Source organism: Crocodylus porosus, unplaced genomic scaffold (assembly GCF_001723895.1).
Source record: "Crocodylus porosus isolate Cpor-Errol unplaced genomic scaffold, CroPor_comp1, whole genome shotgun sequence".
NCBI lineage: Eukaryota > Metazoa > Chordata > Crocodylia > Crocodylidae > Crocodylus > Crocodylus porosus.
This window is the reverse complement of record NW_017728925.1, coordinates 17,069,537-17,087,238: the sequence shown is the minus strand read 5'-3', so window position 1 is coordinate 17,087,238 and position 17,702 is coordinate 17,069,537. Positions and strand designations below refer to the sequence as shown.

The window sequence follows — 17,702 nt, the reverse complement described above, 5'->3', positions numbered from 1 at the left end:
AACTGGCCTGTAATTTCCCGGGTCCTCTTTTTTTCCCTTTTTGAAGATAGGGACCACATTGGCCCTCTTCCAGTCCTCCGGCACCTCGCCAGAGCACCACGAGTGCTCATAGAGCCGCGCCAGGGGTCCCGCAGTGACCTCGGCCAGTTCCTGTAGAGCCCTAGGGTGAAGGTCGTCCGGACCAGCGGACTTGAACACGTCCCTAACTAACTAACAGTACCCTAACTAACTCCTCGCTAACCCCTGGCCCAGGCGTGTCTCTCCCGGGGCCCGAGGGGGGCCCAGCAGGGAGGTGGCTGGACTGGTCCCTACTTAGGAAGACAGAGGCAAAGAAATCGTTAAATATGTTAGCTTTATCATCTGGTTGAGCAGCTGCTCATCGTGCCCCTGAGATCTGAAAGGCCCCATGCGACTCCTCGCATCCCCGCTACGCTCCTCCTGGCTCCACGGTCAATCTGCAGCTTTTACAAAAATGGGGGAAACTGAGGCACAGTGCAGCAAAGTGACTTGAAAAGTCCACCCAGCGAGTCAGTGGCGGAGCAGAGAAAAGACCCTCGGATGCTGTGTGCAGGCACAGGCAACCTTGTGCAGGCCTGAAGGAGGGAAGCAGCCCCCACGGCCGTGGGGGAACGTGGCCCCGGCCCAGGGGAACGTGGCTGCCCTGCACCGACCGGGTGGGCACAGCGATCTGAATACCGCCTGCTTCAGGAAAGGATTAAGCCATATTTACAGCAAAATCAGCACTGGACATGGCAGCCTGAAACAGCGCAGGAGCAATTAGCAGCTAACGAGTCTGCACGGATAGCTGATAACCGCTGGACATTTAGTGCTCACTCTGTTTTTAATTGCGGCTTTGCAGCCAACAAAAAGGCCTTGATCAGCAACATTAATTGCTGGTCATTTATTACCGTGGCAGTGCTCGCTCGCAGAGCACCGGTGTGGGCACCACCTCTGTGCGAGGAGGCTCCCGCCGGCCTGGGCTCTGTGCCTGGGGGGTAGACGCAGCACGAACCCCCGAGCGATCCAGCTCTGACACCAGAGAGCAAACTCTCCCCTGCCCCGCAGACGGGTCACGGGGCTTTCATTTGGCTCCAGCTCCGTGAGCAGAGAGGTTCCCACGTGTCTGTGGTGCTGAGCGGACGTGTGCCAGGCTAGCGCCATGTGGTATCGGCATGGGTTACTCTGCACAGAAAGGCACCAGCTGGGCATTTGTGCTTGGGCTGGAGGGGGCTATGTCCTCCATGCCCCAGATACGGCACGGCTCTGCGAGCGCCCCTCGGAGAAATGCAAACAGCCGCCCAAGCCACGAGCCAAAATGGAGCCAACGAAGCTGCTCCTGCTACAGGCTGGGGAGGAGGGAAACGAGAGGCTGCCGCTGAACACAAGCGAGATGGGCACGAGGCGTTACAGAGAGAGAGGAGCGATGACAGGGGCACAGACCAGTCCAGCTTGCATACCATCCCAGCTCCCCTCCTCTTGCCCCACATGTCCATGGGGGCTTCCCTCTCAGCCTGTCTCCAGGGCTGCACACTAAACCACCCCCCCGCTCCATTTAACGGAGGAACTAGAGCCATGCGCAGCCTGGCAGAGCGGCGTGGGGAAGGAGACGTCATCTGGATGGACCCTGACGAGGCTCCAGGAGCTGCTGAGGGCGGGAGGGCGCTGGGGGCAGCCGCCACCCTGCCGGACAACAGGCATTAGGGAGCTCCACCCCGGCCCGAAGCAGCCCCCGGCTCTGCCCTGCCAGCAGCCAGACTACGGAGGCCGGGGACTTGTGGGGTCACAGGTGAAGCCCCCTCCAGCCCGAGCGGCCTGCCCTCCTCCGGGCAAGGAGCCAGAGCCATGAGCTCAGCGAGGTCCTGGCGAAGGGCTGCTCCCTCAGGCAATGGCGTGAGGCTCCCAGGCAGCTCCCGGTGTCTCTGGACCCGTCGTGGTGGGGGGCACGCACTTGGCTCTGCCAGGTCCCCACGGCCTCCCGGCACAGGACACACGATCTCGCTCCTCTGCCAGCTGGCCGCGTCTCCTTCCTCCATGAGCTGCTCACGAGGCCCCGCCAGGCAGCTCCGGCGTGCCCCGAGCGGGGCGTTCTCTCCCATCCGTTCACCTTCCTCCTCTGCTGATGCTTGCCCATCTTCTCTACAAAGGCTCCCATGCTCCAATAACTCCCGCTTCTCTGACAACTCTCTAAAGCCCGTGCTAAGTGCCGATGGCAGATGACAGGCAGCGGAAGCAGCAGCTCCACTTAGGGGGAGATTTATCAAGTCTGTTCGCTTCCCCCGTGGAGAGGCTCCGGGTCCTCCAGCAGCGACGCAGGCGCCTGGGTGGGAGCGCGCTCCCCTGCTTCCCTGGGCCTGGCCCCCAGCAAAGCGCGGCGCTCCCGCTGTCCTTTCACCTTGCTCCTGCTCTCTCCTCTCCCACACGCACGCCGGGTCCCCGCTGACGGGGCCGGCGCCTCCCTTTGTGCCGTACGGCAATGCTGGCTGGCAGCGGGGCTCTAAGGTACCGGTATACCAGTGCGAGCCCTGTGCAGCTGTGGTAATACCCGTCGCCAGCCGTGCTTTTGCTTGCAAGCCACTTCAGCGATCACGAGTACAGCGTGCCCACACGGCAACACGCAGCGGCTCTTCCTCTCGGGCGTGGCGTTCTGCCTGGTGCCACCACTGACCACGAGCCTTTTACACACGACATGGGGACAGTGACGGCAAGGACTCCCCTGCATGGGACAGAGAGAGCTGGTCTGCGCAGCTTGCACCTTGGGGGCACCGGCAACCCGGCTGGCTCCTGCCCAGCTGTCCCAGCTCTCCCTGTTCTGAAAGGGCGCTTGCCAGAGACGCTGCATGTGCTCCAAGACAGCCTCAGTCAGCAACACCTTCCCTCGCCAAAGCCGGGATTTGTGGGCCCCTGGGACGCAGTTATAACGGGGTGACTGAGGAAGGCCTCGAGCCACAACATGCATGCCCATGTGTGAATTTCCAGCTCCCCGAAATGTGATGCGGGGGCACCCCTTGGGCCTCCCGCCAATGGCAACCCGCAGCTGGCCCGGGGCTCTTACCTTGGCCTTCCCGGTGCTCTGCAGGATGTGAACCAAGGCCGAAGCCATCTCCTCTTTGTTCTTCACGCTCAGCGCAGGCTCCAGCACGGAGCACAGCACCATGTAGTTGTTGGTGATGTACTCGGCGAACTCCTTGTACATCTCCATGGGGAGGATGCTCATGGTCTGATAACGGGACTTGATGCGGATCATGGGCCCTGCAGACTTGCCTTTGCTGGGGTTGGGGCTGACCACGGGGTACCATTTCTCCACAAACTGCCGGCCCGTAACAGAGCCGACGGGGATGTTCACCTGCCCGATGAAGTTGGTCTTGTCTTTCTTCTTCTTCTTGTCGGTCTCTTTGTACAAGTGCACGGTAATGTTCTTGAGCGATGGGAGGTTATTAAATTCAAAGTGCTCCCCCCAAAAGACATTGTCAGTTTTCAATTTACAGGTAGTTCGTGCGTAAAGAACGTCATCCAGGCATAATTCACACAAGTACTTTTTCTTGGCTGGCAGGTCCTTGGCTTCAATAATCCATAACTTTAACATATTTTCTACCCTTCTGCTGTTGTCCTGGAAAAGACACATACAGAAAAAAGGTCAAGTGAAAAAGAAAACAACAAAGGCATAAACAACAAAAGCTGAGAAATGAGCTAATTATTTCCGATGTGCTAAACAAGCAGAGGCTTAATTACATTTTATTTTAAGGAAATACTAGCTCTTTGGAATTTGCATAATAATGCTGCTTATGTTAATTTTGCAAATATCACAGTGCTCTCCAAGTCTACTGGTGCCAATTAATATAAGGAACAAGGTAGATAAAACCCCTCCAAATTAAAAATGCACCACTGCCAACTCTACTGCCAGGGGGCTCGCAACGAGAAAAACCAAAAGCCCAGGAAGGAGCCTTATCAATAATTAAAGCCTCTTGCAAAACAGACGCTGTATTACAGGTGTTTCCTCCCTTCTGCTCTGCCATTGTCCTGTATTGCCACTACATTTCCTCCTCCGCGGCAGCGGCAGAGGAACCCAAAAGTGCATGCAAGGGTCACTTCATTCCTGGGTGGAAAATCACCACCTCTGGGGTGGAAACGAGCAGCTGCTGCAGCTCTGTTCAATATTTTAGGATAAGAGTAGAGTGTCTAACTGAAACAGCTGGGGGAACTGAGACAGAACGAGCTGCCCGGGAACCCAGCACTGCTATTCTTACTCGGATGGAGAAATTTGGCCAGGACCAGCTTAACCCCGTTATAGTGAAAGATGATATGGATCTTTCATGCTCCTGTTTCTAAGCCTCATCCAAAGGAGAGAGCTCTACAACAACGGTTCCTGGACTTGTTAGACTCGAGGCACCCCTCACCGGGTTCAAGGCACCCCTCGACCCCCTCCATGACTTCTGCAAATTGAGCAGCACCCCATTTATTACAGCGCTTCCCTCCGGGCAGTGGGCGTGAGGGAATATGGACAGCCTGAGCCTGCCCCGTTACCCTGGTTGAGACGTGCTGCTTTATGGTTTCGGTGCCAAAGGGAAGAGCTCCGCTACTGAGTCAACAACTCTCGGCTCTGTACCACCCTTTGTTTCGCTTAGAGGTCTCCCATTACAGCAGCAACTTGGCCTGACCCCGCTCAGCGTCAGGGCACCAACAAGCACACAGTGGCCGGAAGCTCACAGAGGGGTGTGTGGGTCCAGGCAGGAACTTACACAACAGCCCCGAAGTCCAGGACAAAAATATCAAATCAGATACCAAGAGTTCGCGTCAGTGAACAAAAGGAGGAAAGCCTGCAGAGTCAGCAGGCAGCGTCAGCCAAGATGGGGGCACGTCCCAAACACAGGCTGGTGTAGCAGAGGTACAGAGTTCCTCCCTGCCTAGTTGCGGCTCTGGCAACAACAGTGGAAAACGCAGTCACCCTCTTTAAATCTCTTCGCAGGCTCCCAGCTTTGCTCTCAAAGCAAGGGCACCCATGGGGCTGCTCTGCAGGTACCAAAGCAATCAGAAAGGCAGAAGCCGGCGCCTCCGCTTGGGTGAGCAGCATCCCAGGGCCCCAGCCTTACGCGGTGGTGTCTGTGCCCACAGCTACGTGCCCCCAAGAACAGGAGGGAAAGCACCCGGCCGTTCGTGTGTCTGGTCTGCTCAGCAGAACCCGGCTTGATGAGGAAGCCACGGCAGTGGCAAGACCTTGCGCTTGATCAGCTTTGTCCAGAACCTTAACACCAGGAAAGAGGCAGTGGTGGACTTGATCTGAGGATGACCTTACCCTCAGTGGGAGCTGAGGATGCATTTCGGGCATCCCGGTGTCAGCTAAAAGAGAGGAGCTCACTGCTGCTGCTGTCTGAAGTTCAGACACCGGCAGGAAGTGTTTGGCCTCCGAGCCTGCCCACTGGGAGGGACCATGCTCTAAGCCCGTATTCCTCTGCAAACTCAGACCACACATTAAGACTGCAACTCTGGTTCTGCATCTTTAAAACCAGCATTGCAAACCCCAGCAGTGCCAGGAAAGGGGGCTGTGAGGATTAATAGCTAGGGTAGTATCCTGTCCTGCAGCTCTGGCGACAGCCACCCTGACAGCATCCTTGGTCGCACACACTCCGAGCGTGGAAATCACTACACGAAAGGCAAGCACCATTAGCAGTGTCATCGGTGGTAGACCGAGCACAAAGGTTCGCGAGGTCTGATTGTTGTTCGGTGACCGACCGGGAGGCACGTACGGGATGGTTGGGGGGGAGAGGGCAAGAAATAATTGGCACTTTCCCGTAAATATAATTGGGGAAGAAAGTAATGCAGAGAAAAGCTGACCCACAATGACATTTCATCACTAAAATGACAATGCGTCCCCTGCTGCTCCTATGCACTGGGTTATAAAATGTAATAACGAGGAGCAAACCCATTACAGAGGCCATTCCTCAAAGCTGCTACCTTATTGGGGTGCACAGCACGCCGCAGGTTCTCCATCCATTTATCTCGCTCTGCGGCAGAACGACAGGAGAAGCACTTGCTTCCTGATGAAGTCGTCACCTGCGTGGAAAGGAACAGGGTTATTTCTTGCCTGATGCATTAGGGACCTTGTTTTAGGCCTGGGCTTTGAAAACAAACAAAAAAAGGAGGTTTTTCCAAGCGCCAGGGAGCAGCCTCGAAGGCTGGTGGGCAAGCGGGGCAGCTCTGAGCGGCTCAAGGGGTTGACGATAGACGCTAACTGCACCTTCCTCCCCACTTCTACCTCTGTGGCAGCCAGGGGAGATGCCACAGGAGCGACTGGAGCTTTCCCAGTGACCGGCAATCCCTCTGTGCCTGACATCCCTCAGGCCACCCAGTTTTGCAACCACTGACTGAGAGAACAGCCCCAAGGCAGGTCCCTGGAGAGATGGATCAGCATCCGTGTCAACGGCCAGCAGCCCCCGGGTTCAGCCATCGTCTGCCATTACAAGAATTCCTCACCTGTCCCTGCCTAGGGCATCCTGGGCTTGAATCGTGCCTCCCCCCCACCCTCCCTGTCCTCTGGATGGGCTACCAATGCGGGTCCTGATGAGGCCCAGAAGGATGGTCTAGAGCAGCGGTTCTCAGCCTTTTGGCCTCGAGGCACCCCTTGTTGGACTCAAGGGCCCCTCCACCATTCTTGGGAATTGAGCAGTTTCCCATTTCAAAACCTGGCTGATTTTGAAGGAGGGCAATGAAAATGGTTCAGGGGCTGGGATACATGACTGGTGAGGAGAAGCCGAGGGAACTGGGCTGATTGAGTCTGCAGAAGAGAAGACCGAGGGGGATTGAAGAGCAGCCTTCACCTCCCTGCAGGGGGGCTGCAAAGAGGATGGAGCTGGGCTGGTTTCAGGGGTGGCAGCAGAACAAGGAGCAGCAAGGGAAGCTGAGGTTGGATATTAAGAAAAACTCTCATGAGGAGGGTGGTGAAGCACTGAATAGGCAACTCCGAGAGGTGGGGGAGTCTCCATCCTTGGAGGTGTTTAAGGCCCAGGTAGACAAAGCCGTGTCTGGGATGATGGAGTTGGTCCTAGTCCAGCTTCGAGCAGGGGGTTGGGCTGGATGTGACCTCCTGAGCTCCCTTCCCACCCTCATGCTCTGTGCGTCTATGGTTTATTACTGTGCTTAACCGCCTGCAGTGGGGCTGGGCAGTGGGAGCAAGGAAACAGGCAGTCAGGGACAAGTCTGAGCCTGCACTTACATCCTTATCTCCTCATCCCTCATATCACCCTTCAAAGGATCTCGTGGCACCCCAGGGTGCTCCAACCCCTGGCTGAGAATCACTGCTCTAGAGGAACAAGGGGCAGGGGCAGAGGTAGCATGCCCAGCCCAGGGCTGAAAGCAGAGGGGCTGTGCCCAGAAATACGATGCATGGCCTGTCTCCAGGAGGGGCTCCTGCCTCTGCTGCCCTGCTTATGTCCCCAGCTTGGATCTCCTGCAGGTGCCAGGTAAAGGCATCTCCAAGCTTTCATGTGCCTCCTCCTTCACCCAACCCTCCTGCAGCAATTGCACCAAGTAAGAAACAGTCTAATAAGGAGTTACACCGCTTCATCTGGCCCTCAAGGCCTTAAGATATTGTAACTGAGAACTAGAATCATTTCCACTATGGTCCAGGAGCTCGGGCAGTTTTTCCATCCCTTGCTCCCAGCCGATGGACATCCAAGCCTTGTGGGAGCTCATCTCTGCAGGCAGAGATGCGAAGGACACGACCACGCTTTGCACTAATTACCGCACTTTGCATGAATGACTGCGCTGGGTCCGCGAGGGCCAGTCATGCACCTAGGCAGCCTCTGCCCAGCAAGCTGCAGCTCTAAAATAGCAAACGCCAATGCAATATGCATGTTCCAACTCTCGCCTTCAAATCCTGCTGGCAAATCAGCTGGCTAGGACTGTGGTCTTAGGGGCTCCAGATGGCCGATAAAAACATTGCTTAGCTGCTCTGACCTTCTTTGCATCTCTCCAAGTCCAGCGACGCTCGTCCTGAATATCCTCGTTTGCAGGCCAAAGGTCCCGTGCTTCGCCACGTCCAGTAACTCCCCTCTTCCCGCTGCTCCCTCCATTGCCACGCTGCAGGATTCCTCACCCTTCCTCCTCCTCGCCTCGCCACGTTTGCTATCCTAAGCGGCTGCCTGGGTCAGCTGCATCGGGGAGACACGAGCTGCCCTGGCTGTGCACATCCTCCAGGAGGTTCAGTTTGCTCCTCGATCTGCAGTCGGCATCAGGCCAAGACTCTGCGCCAGCCCAGCTTATGACCAGAGGTCCCTGGTGCCTCCCGGGCAGAACAAAAATGAAGAGAAGAAGTTGGTGCTGCCTTCACCAGAAGGATGCAGCAGCTTTTGATATTCCAGTTGGTTTCTGGGGCATCCACTTCACCGCTGCTGGCCCAGAACCAACACTTTCCCTCATGCCGCTGCTCGTTCATACTGCACAGCGTTGGTCTAAAGGGCCCTCTGGCACGGCTGTCTTCTGCTGCAGAAAAGGGGCCTCCAACATGCACAGGTTTTGTTGCATTGCCCCTGCCCTGCTCTCTCACCAGGATGCACCCACACTTCCCACAGCTGGTGCTCCTCAGCATCCTTCTGCAACAAACCTGGGCCGCTTCAGCCTCCAGTTGCCTCAGCACAGGCTAACCCCAGCGTCCAGCCCTTCGGGGGCCCCGAGCAACCATGCTCCTGTTGCCCGAGGCGGAGGCAGAGGCGGAGCAGCTTCGCTGGGTCTGCTGGGATCGCTCCCACAGAAGTCCCAGAGGCTGCGTTCTGGGCCGATGCAAGGCCCACGCACGGCCCGACGGGGACTGCAGAGCGTCACCACGTTCTCACGGAGAAGTCACGACAACCGCTGAGTTACAAGGGCACGGACTGCAGGACTACCCATTAATTACACAGTTACTTAACAAGAGGGTTTAGACCTAAATAACAGGGAAGAACGTAGCAATCAAGCGTCCCTGCCGATTGCTCGGTAATTGCTGGAGAGGGGGGGCGTAGCTACAAGTTTGGACAGGGTTTCAGGGACCTCTTCTCGCTCTACCCCTTTAATTAGACTTTGGGAAATCCAAAGCGATTGCCAGGAAATGCAGCCCATACACCACCGAAGAGGACCGGGGACTAACGGTACAACCACGGCACTTGCCAGCGCCAATGCTGCAGCCTTTGAGAAAGGGAAACTCCCCTCATGTTCCTGGGAATTCTGATTAAAGACTGGATTTGCACCTGTGTAAATGAGGAGAATTTAGTCCTCATTCTGTCTTGTCTTTTAATTAGGGGCCAATCGTTTACCAGCTGCTTAACAGGATGTATATCCACCGTATTTTATGGCCACATAGAAATACACATCGGCATTGATTTAACATGTAACAAACACCTTACTCAATTGCAAGTCAATGCCACACTGGCTAATTAGTCAAAGGACAATTAAAAAAAATAAATGCCTTTCCTCTTGGAGTGATCACGCTTACCTGGGGGATTCTTCAGTGTCAAGACCAAAAAGGCCTGCGGCCCTATTTGGAGTTGAAGGTTATGCCTCCCGCATCTGATTGCAAATATAATTTTCCCTAGATCTGCCATAATGCCTGGGCTCTGACCTGAGACCTAAATATCACGTGGCGTTAACAATCTTCAGGGGCTATTAATTATTTTCATAGAGGATTCTGTCCATCTCAAGACTCGTAGAGTTGGTTAAAATGATATTAAATTTACACGGCCAAACTGAATTAATAGAACTCATTAGTTCCTAAAATATAACTGATTTGTACTCATTATTCCCATCCCTTGGATGGGTAGCTCCTCGAGTTAGACAAAATGATTTGGTGGATTTTGTTCGCATCTGAAAAGCAACACTGGATTTCCTAAAGCGCTTTTGAAATGAGGTAACCTGGTTGTAACGACAATTCATAGCTCTGCAGTTAATTTGGCCATTTCAGCTTTAATTGGCTTTAGGAACAGAAGCTGCAGCTCCCAGCGCAGGCCAGGGGGTGGGTATTATCATGCCCATGTCACAGACGGACAAGCCAAGGCACGCCGAAGGGAAGCGACTTGAATCCTAAGCTGACTGTCCAGCTCCTGGTCGTGGCTGGCGTGCGGGGAGCCTGGAGGGGCACGAAAGGGGCTGGGGAAGGACTGACCCTGCAGCATGTGCTGCCTCCTTAGCAGATGTGATGGACGGGGGCGATCACGCTGGCTGGGAAATGTTTCCTCCATTAGCTTAGGAGGAGGAAGCAGCTCTTCAACAAGTGATTTGAAAATCTGACCACAAACAAAGGCTCAGCACGGCTGGCAACACGAAGCGGAAAGTCTGCAGCACTAAATCAATGAGAAGAAGAGCTAGGTTCAGACACAGTCAAAGCAGGTGTGTTTCCGCTCATTCCAGTGTGCTGGCATCGACTTTCCCCCAGCCCAAGCCTGGCCCTCCTGAAGGCACTGATAACTAGGCAATCAGCCACCGAATGTCTTAAGAAGCACTGGGAGAAAAAATGCCCTGTGCCTTTAAACAGCCAGCTGCTTCCCATGGAGTCTGCTGGGTTTTTTCCACTGCAGATGGCCCTGGCACCTCTCGCTTGGCTTGGCTCCGCTGCCCAGTCTGTTCCCATCCTCGAGTCTCCAGCATGACTCCATCTGCAGCTGCAGCGAGCCTTGCTGTTCTGCTCTTTGGAGCCGTGCGGCTGCTGCCTCTGCGGCCCAGTGTCGGGGGGCTGCTGCGTGCGGCATCCCGGGTCGTGCGTGCCAGGCAGGCAGGAGCGCAATCAGCTTCTGGAGGAGCAGCCATCCACGGCGGCAGACGAGAAGCCCCAAGTGGGAATGCTCGCAGCCCTTCGGGCCAGTTCAGCTGCCACCGCTCCCGGGAGACTGCTAACGGACCCAGGCCAGCTGGTGACGGGGGCTGCGTGCGGGACCCTGCCCGCTCCCTGGATGCAGCAGTGGGAGGGAGGATGATGAAGAGGAACATCCAGGCAGGGAAGCCCTGCCTTCATCTCCCAAGGCAGCATCTGGCTTCTCAGTCCAGGTGAACAAAACCGTCCAGCCCCAGAGACCCCCTCCCCTCCTCGCGGCCAAGCCTTACCCACTTGCAGCGCCTCCATCACCCAGTGGACAGGACCGCTGCAGCTCCCGCTGTCTGGGTGTTTTTGGCAGCCCCTTCTCACCTGACATCGCTCACACTGAGCTTGTGGCATGGGTCCGTCTGCCCCAAAGTGCCACGGCTCTCAATTGCTCTCTCTGCCGCCAGCGCTCTCGTCCAGCGGCGCCTCGGCAGCTGGGACTGCCCCGTGCTGAGCTCTCGCCAAGCAAAGCCGACAGGCCACATGAGCGGACTGTCTTTCCCATGACTGAACCCCAATACATACGTGCCTGAATAACAAGTAACCAGACCCAACACTAGGAGGCCAGAGCGGTGGACACTCGTGTGCGAGATTACTCCCTGGTTTCCACTCCAGCAGCGAGACGGATGCTTGCAACTAAACGCACGCTGCTGTTCTCTAACTGCGCGCGGGACCGCAGGGGTGGGAAGAGCAGGCGACTCTGCCGTGCGTCTCAGCCACCGGCCACCCACAAGTCTGCTCCCACCTCTCCAAGCCTCTTCGCTGCTCTTCCTCTTCTGTCCTGCGCTGTCCCAGCTCCTTCGAAGCCGTTGTCTCTGCCGGTCCCGTGGAATTAGGTGGCGGGTTTGGGATGCAGGCGGCGTCCATTAGGGATTAGACTGAGACCTGCACGCTCGCTTTGCTCGTGACCTGACGCGGGGTTTGAATGGGGATCTCAGGAGATGCCGGAGCGGTGCATTAACACATCCTGCCACGAGCTGTCATCTTAAGTGCTTCCCTCTGGAACATGGCTGACGCTCGGTGATAGTCGGATGTCTGGTGCGTTTTCCGACACCGTTTCTTCCCACCACAGGATCTTCAGAACGGCAATTAACATGCTCTTTCCTTCCCGCGTGCCTCTTCTTTATCAGACTCACTTAAAAATAAAGCACTCTTTCTCCTCACAAGTGCACGATTTGTGTAATTCCCCTCTCCGTCAACTTTCCACAAGTACCGCTCATATCCCTTGCTCTGCTCTTGCGCGCCGAGCCGAACTGGTAAACAACTCTTATATTATGGATGTCACATCTATTTTCCATCTAACTTCATTTCATCTTTCTTGAGTGGAATGTAACAGAGGCCGCCTCATTTACAAAACGCTGCTCCTCCTGACCTGCTGCACTTGCTCAACTCCACGGCGAGCGAGAGGCACGGGAAGATGCCTTCTACTGACTTAGGGACTACGGTGGCAGCTCCGCTCGCTTGTCAAAACATTTCCTGTGTCCCTTGCTCATGCTTTAAGAAATACCTTTTATTCATTTCAATCTGCTGCTAATTTGGACAATGCAAAAGCCGTCGGCCAGTTTCTGCTGCCTGATTCTTCGCTAATTGACAGACACGAGGCTGTTTTCCTGCACTGCACTGTCATGGGAACGTACCTGTTCCTGTCACTGCTTGCTCAGGCATAACCTGATGCCTGCCATGGCTTTGCCTTCCACCCCTAAATAGAAATAGGGCTCCTATTCTTCACAGCGGCAGTGATGATCACCTGTGGCTGTGAAGAGGTGGCTTCCCTGTTCCCTGAACAGGCACAGTGCTACATGATATAGCACGTTGCTTTTTCCAGTGCGAGACAGCCCAGTCCTATACAACAGCATGCTGCATAATCGTCTGGTGTGCTGGGCTGTGCGGGCACCACTGCTCTCTGCAAGAGAGTCCTGCTCCGGCCATCGTGCTGGCCCCTGAGAGAGGCAACAGAGGAGGAGGCTGCAAATCTTGAAAGACCAAAGCTCACAGAGACTTTCCTTTCATTCAAGCCACGGAAACTAGAGGTTTTTGGATGACAAGGTCCTGATTTCCATTCATACAGACAGGGAGGTATGATTTCCATGTGACCACAACACAGAAACGTAGGATGCCAGCATGGCAAGCAGCAGATCAAATATCTGTTGATGCTCTGTCAGTGCTCGGGACCCATTGCCCACAGAGGCACGCTCTGCGGCTACTAGGACGTCAGGGCCCAGCTCTCATTTGGTTGGCATACCCTTACACAATGCAGTATAAACACCCAATCAAACAGCAGACCCCCCTGTGAACAGCAATTCCCACCACAGCGTTTCCTGGGCAGGACACATACCCGCGCCACTCATCACTTTGCTCTGCCCTGATGCCGTGTGTCAGGAGCAGACTCCGGAGTGAATGCAAGAGCTTCTTACCTCAAAGCAATAGTCCTGCCCCAAAATGCTACTGTGGACTGGTTTGATGACCACCTCCTCCTCCATGCTGAGATCCAGAGCCTCGACAGCACTACTGGGACTGAGCAGAGACTCGTGGGAGCGCGATTCTTTCAGTCTCGGCATTAGATGGGATCTAAAGGAAGAACACAAAGACATCAGTGGATACTCTCTGGTCCGTCTCAGGTGCACCATTTCTGCAAATTACAGGCTTGAAAAAAAATGGAAGGTGGGTCCTGTATGTATGAACTGCAATATGGTCCTGTCTGCAACTTAGCAAAGAGGCTGGATTGTAAAGGGGGCTGCCCTAAAAATGCCGAGCGCAGCTTGCAGTCAGGTACGTCTCCGAACGTGCACGCAACAGGTGTCCTTGCAAAGGACACTGTGTCTTTTTGCAGGGATCGAACACTGTAGCTCTACCTCCTCGCACTGTGATCATGATATTTAAACAGGGTTGGGTCTCGTACACGGATGGGAAGTCCTCCTAGCTTCAGTTTATGGTATTGCCACTGAAAGGAGAAAGTTTACATGAATGCTGAGGGGGGAAAAAATGAATGGCCTGTTTTCTGTTGGACTTTATATCCCAGCTGGGCCTCCCGTTCTGGACACAGAGCTGAGGTTGGCGAGGTGCAGGGAAATGCCAGCACGTGTGGTGCACCACGCACTGTGCCAGCGAGGTGCTGCACGTTGTACGAGCACCATCGGCCCCACGTTTGCGTCGTGGGGGAGCCGTGGCTGGACGAGTGCGCTGGGACTGCAATTACTGTGTGAGCTGGAGCACTCGCTCCATCCATTATGAACACAGCGCTGAGAAGGGGAGAGCATGGAGACAAGGCCCATGATAACTCTATTGATCCATCTAAATGCTCTGGAAGCCCACTGACAGCACTTAACAGCAGGGGAGCCTGCAGACAGCAAGGAATACACCATTTCCATCCAAGGCACTGGCGCAGGAAGTCAGGAGGCACAGGGACACAGGCAGCCCAGCACCAGCCGGAAAAACAAAACTCATATACCAAAGGGCAGGGGAAAAACTGAGCGCGAGAGAAGCCGTCCCTTTATCAACAGTCTGCACAGAACCGAACGCGTCCGCTGACGCCGGGTCTCAAACGCTGCGGCTCCAGTAACTCTGACCTTTCAAAGCCCTGGCAAGAGGCTCCGAGCTCCTCAGAGAGGCTGTGTGTGTCTGGACAGGGCGGCATTTAATCTGCTTCCAAGGAGCACGCTCCGAACGGCAGCCTGCGCCGCGAGCACTGCCTCGCACGCACACGGCAGCGAAGCTCCCAGCACGTCGCGTCCGATTGCTGCCTGCGACTGCATTCAGTTTCCTCATCCTCGGGAACAAAGCTGACCAAAAACACACTGAGAAATGTCAGCGTGGCATGAAAAATTCATAGCTCCCAGTCAGGCAGATGCCAAGTGGAGCCTCAAAAACAGCCAACAGCAGAGCCTGACATAAACAGGTGCTTTTTGAACTTGGCCATAAGGGTCCGTGGCATCAATGGGCCCCAAGGTAATAAAGGTTCAGACTCCAGCTGGTTCATCCACTTGAAAGGGCCAGATCGGCAGCCCCGCAGCTGGGAGCCTCTAGTCCTCTGCAGAAGGGGCGCAGCACAGCCCGACACCGGGCAGCACTACCTAAGGGTTAAAGCCGAACTCAGCCACTGGGGCCGATGCAGTGCTTTGTGCTTGCTGTTGGGGCTGACAGCCGGTGCCAATTGTGGCGGTATTATTAATGTGTCTGCTGAGAGCCAGGCTAAGGCACCAGCCTCGCTGCGTACAGGACAACGAGCCGAAGTCTAAAACCTCCGGTCAATACCGACTCGTACGGGATCACAACCAGGGGCTTGGCAGCAAAAGGTTCTCCAGCCCATTAGCGATTCTTCAAGCTGTCCGCTCACCCCGAAGTGCTGGCGCGAAAGAAACCGATCTTCGAGAGCCGAGCACAATCCCGCTGTCATTTCCCCCGTCCTCTGCGGCAATTTAATACTGTCTTCAGAGAAAAGGAGCCCACGTCCTTATTCCCTAAATGAGACTGCGGAGCAACTCTGATGGGGGTAGATGGAGCTAGTCAACCCTGGGTGCTACGTATCCCGGCGAGATGCCTCTGGCAGGTGTGGAGCTGACAGCAGAAACCAGTCACCGGGCACTACTAAATTCACATGCAGGACTTTTACATGAAGTCTTAATTTCTGTAATATAGGGAATTTTAACCAAGCTGTACTGGTTTGTGTAAGTGTGCATTTGCCCATGTGTAAGAAGTACTAATAACATGAACCTTGCATGCAGCAAGCATCCTGTGATATATATACACACACCACCAAGGCTGGAATGTGTTTGGTCTCTAAATCGAGCAAAAATGATGGCATAAAAGGAGACGATTTCCCGCTTCGCTGTTACAGGTGCAGACAAGAGTGTGGGAATGCACATATCCAGGGGCAACCTGGCAGGGAGAACTACCTCTTCATGCCACATCGTTAACCAACGCCGGGTGTGTCAGAATGCAGTTTAAAACCGCCACGCTATAAAGCGTACAGGCAACCAAAATACGTAATTACCCAGTCCAACAGAATAAATTTCATCCCGGATGCACTCAGCCTGGGCATCCAGAAATTTGGGGTTTTACTGAGATGGGAATTTATCCTAACACTTCAAACTGCCGGGGTGCTGAGTTACTCAGGGAACCAGGTCCTAAGCAGTTCCGGCGTTATGGAGCCCTCCGTGCATAGGTAGCGGGTAAAATCCAGCTGGTTGTGCGGGGTGTGGAACGAGTCCAACGGGCCTCAGCCAAGCATCCACCAGACAAAAGCTACGGATAAACATGTCATTAATCAGCATCATGCATTCGCAATCTCAGAGAAGATGAGAAAAACACCACTGGTAAAGGCAGCCCTGCACAGTCACGCCAGGCGTGAATGTTGACTACATGGGCTCTTCTGACACAGGTCACCAACTTGTGAACTCTCTAGATAAGTATCCTAAGTCTACAGAAGTGTGCGCCCACCCCACCGTCGTCTGGGGGTTCACCGGCACCACTGTCACAGCTGGCAGCGCCCACAGTCCTGGCTATGGGGAACGACCTACCGCGGAGCGCGTGGGTCTGTGCTGGATGCAAGGAGGTTGCAAGCAGCACGGCTCCCATTCACATTCACGCCCAGCCCCAGGATAGGAAAAACGTCTCGTGTCCTTTAACTGGCAGCTCCACGTCTGCTGCAGGGACCGGCTTACTGGAAGACGCTGCTCAGCCCTGTCTCGGCTCCCGCAGACTCCCCCTTTGTATTCACAGGCATCAGAAATTCCTGCTAATGCTGTGCTCTGCTTGAGTGACTCATATGGCAAGGGCCTTATTATTCTTACTGAAATGATAACTCAGCCTTCCTGGCCATTTGGGGAGAGAATAAAAGCCAGCAACGTGCATGTTACACAGGAGGCAGCCGGGAGAACCAATACTCCTAGATCCAGCTCTCAAGAGCATAACGGAGCTGGCCTGAACCCGCTCTGATGCATGGGGGCAAGGGCAGCTCGAGAGCAAAAGCAGGCACGTGAGCAGAGTCTGGGCTGGTGCCAAGCGAAGGCCCCGCTAACATGAAGCACTGGCACTGCCTTCCTCCACTGAGCGCTGTTGCAGGGCTGGAAGGAGGTCACCCTACAGGTGACTTTGGGGAGACGGAGACCTTCGCAGTATGAGCTCCACCAAACCCACCTCCCAAAGCGAGCACGGCTCTGCGACGCTGCAGCCAGCTCAGAGGCAGAAACACCGTGGCCCGACACCAATGCAAAGCAGTGACATTGTCTTCTCACCACAATGCCTGCAAACCAACCTCTCCCCAGCATCTTCTCACGGCCGCCCAAGACCCTGGCGGCCCAGACGCTTCAGAGAGCATCTGCAGACCACAAGTTGCTTCCTCAGCCTGAAGAAGGTATACCTGAAAGCTTGCTCAGAAGACTTTTTCCAGCTATCTGAGTTGGTCCACTAAACGATATCAGATTTACCCAAAGAACCTTGTCTGCCTGAGGTGTCTCCTTCCCCCTCCCCAGCCACATGGGAGCCCGGCCAGGGCTGCCCTTTCACAGCCGGCCGCGTTCCCGTCCCCACCGGGGATCTCGGGAGCAAACCCAAGGAGGCTGCGAGCTTTCTGCAACTCGCCAGCTTGGAGACCGCCCCATCTCCCCAGACCGCACATTTGGTTTGTCTGGCCACGTGCCCTACTGGAATCCCCCTTCTCTGTCTCTCCCAGGCTCAGTTTAAATGAAGGGGGAAAAAAAATCTCAGAAGCTATCACATCAGCTCCAGAGAGAGCTAACAGCATTGCCGCTCCTGGCACGGACACGGATGTCCTACAGAGAGGCAGCCCGCTTATTAGCTATTAAAGGAGGTTTGCCACCCGAGAGCAGGGAGAGGGACTGCGTCCCCAAGCGCAGTAGAAGCGATGGGACGTTGTGGTGCGAAG

General features: G+C 55.1%; 1 protein-coding gene across 10 annotated transcripts in view; it reads right to left on the bottom strand.

Annotated features, from left to right (window-relative positions):
- The window catches only part of DAB2IP (DAB2 interacting protein), a 247,409-nt gene that overhangs the window by 40,086 nt on the left and 189,621 nt on the right, over window positions 1–17,702 (bottom strand). For all 10 annotated transcript variants that reach the window (XR_002102205.1, XM_019540978.1, XM_019540975.1 and 7 more), the window contains 3 exons: window positions 13,234–13,387; window positions 5,950–6,048; window positions 3,053–3,607 (listed from right to left, as the gene is read on the bottom strand). Coding sequence is in view for 9 of the 10 variants with exons in the window: in XM_019540978.1 (XP_019396523.1) it covers window positions 3,053–3,607; window positions 5,950–6,048; window positions 13,234–13,387 (808 nt within the window). In the remaining variant the exon portion in view is untranslated. The remainder of the gene's footprint in view (window positions 1–3,052; window positions 3,608–5,949; window positions 6,049–13,233; window positions 13,388–17,702) is intronic.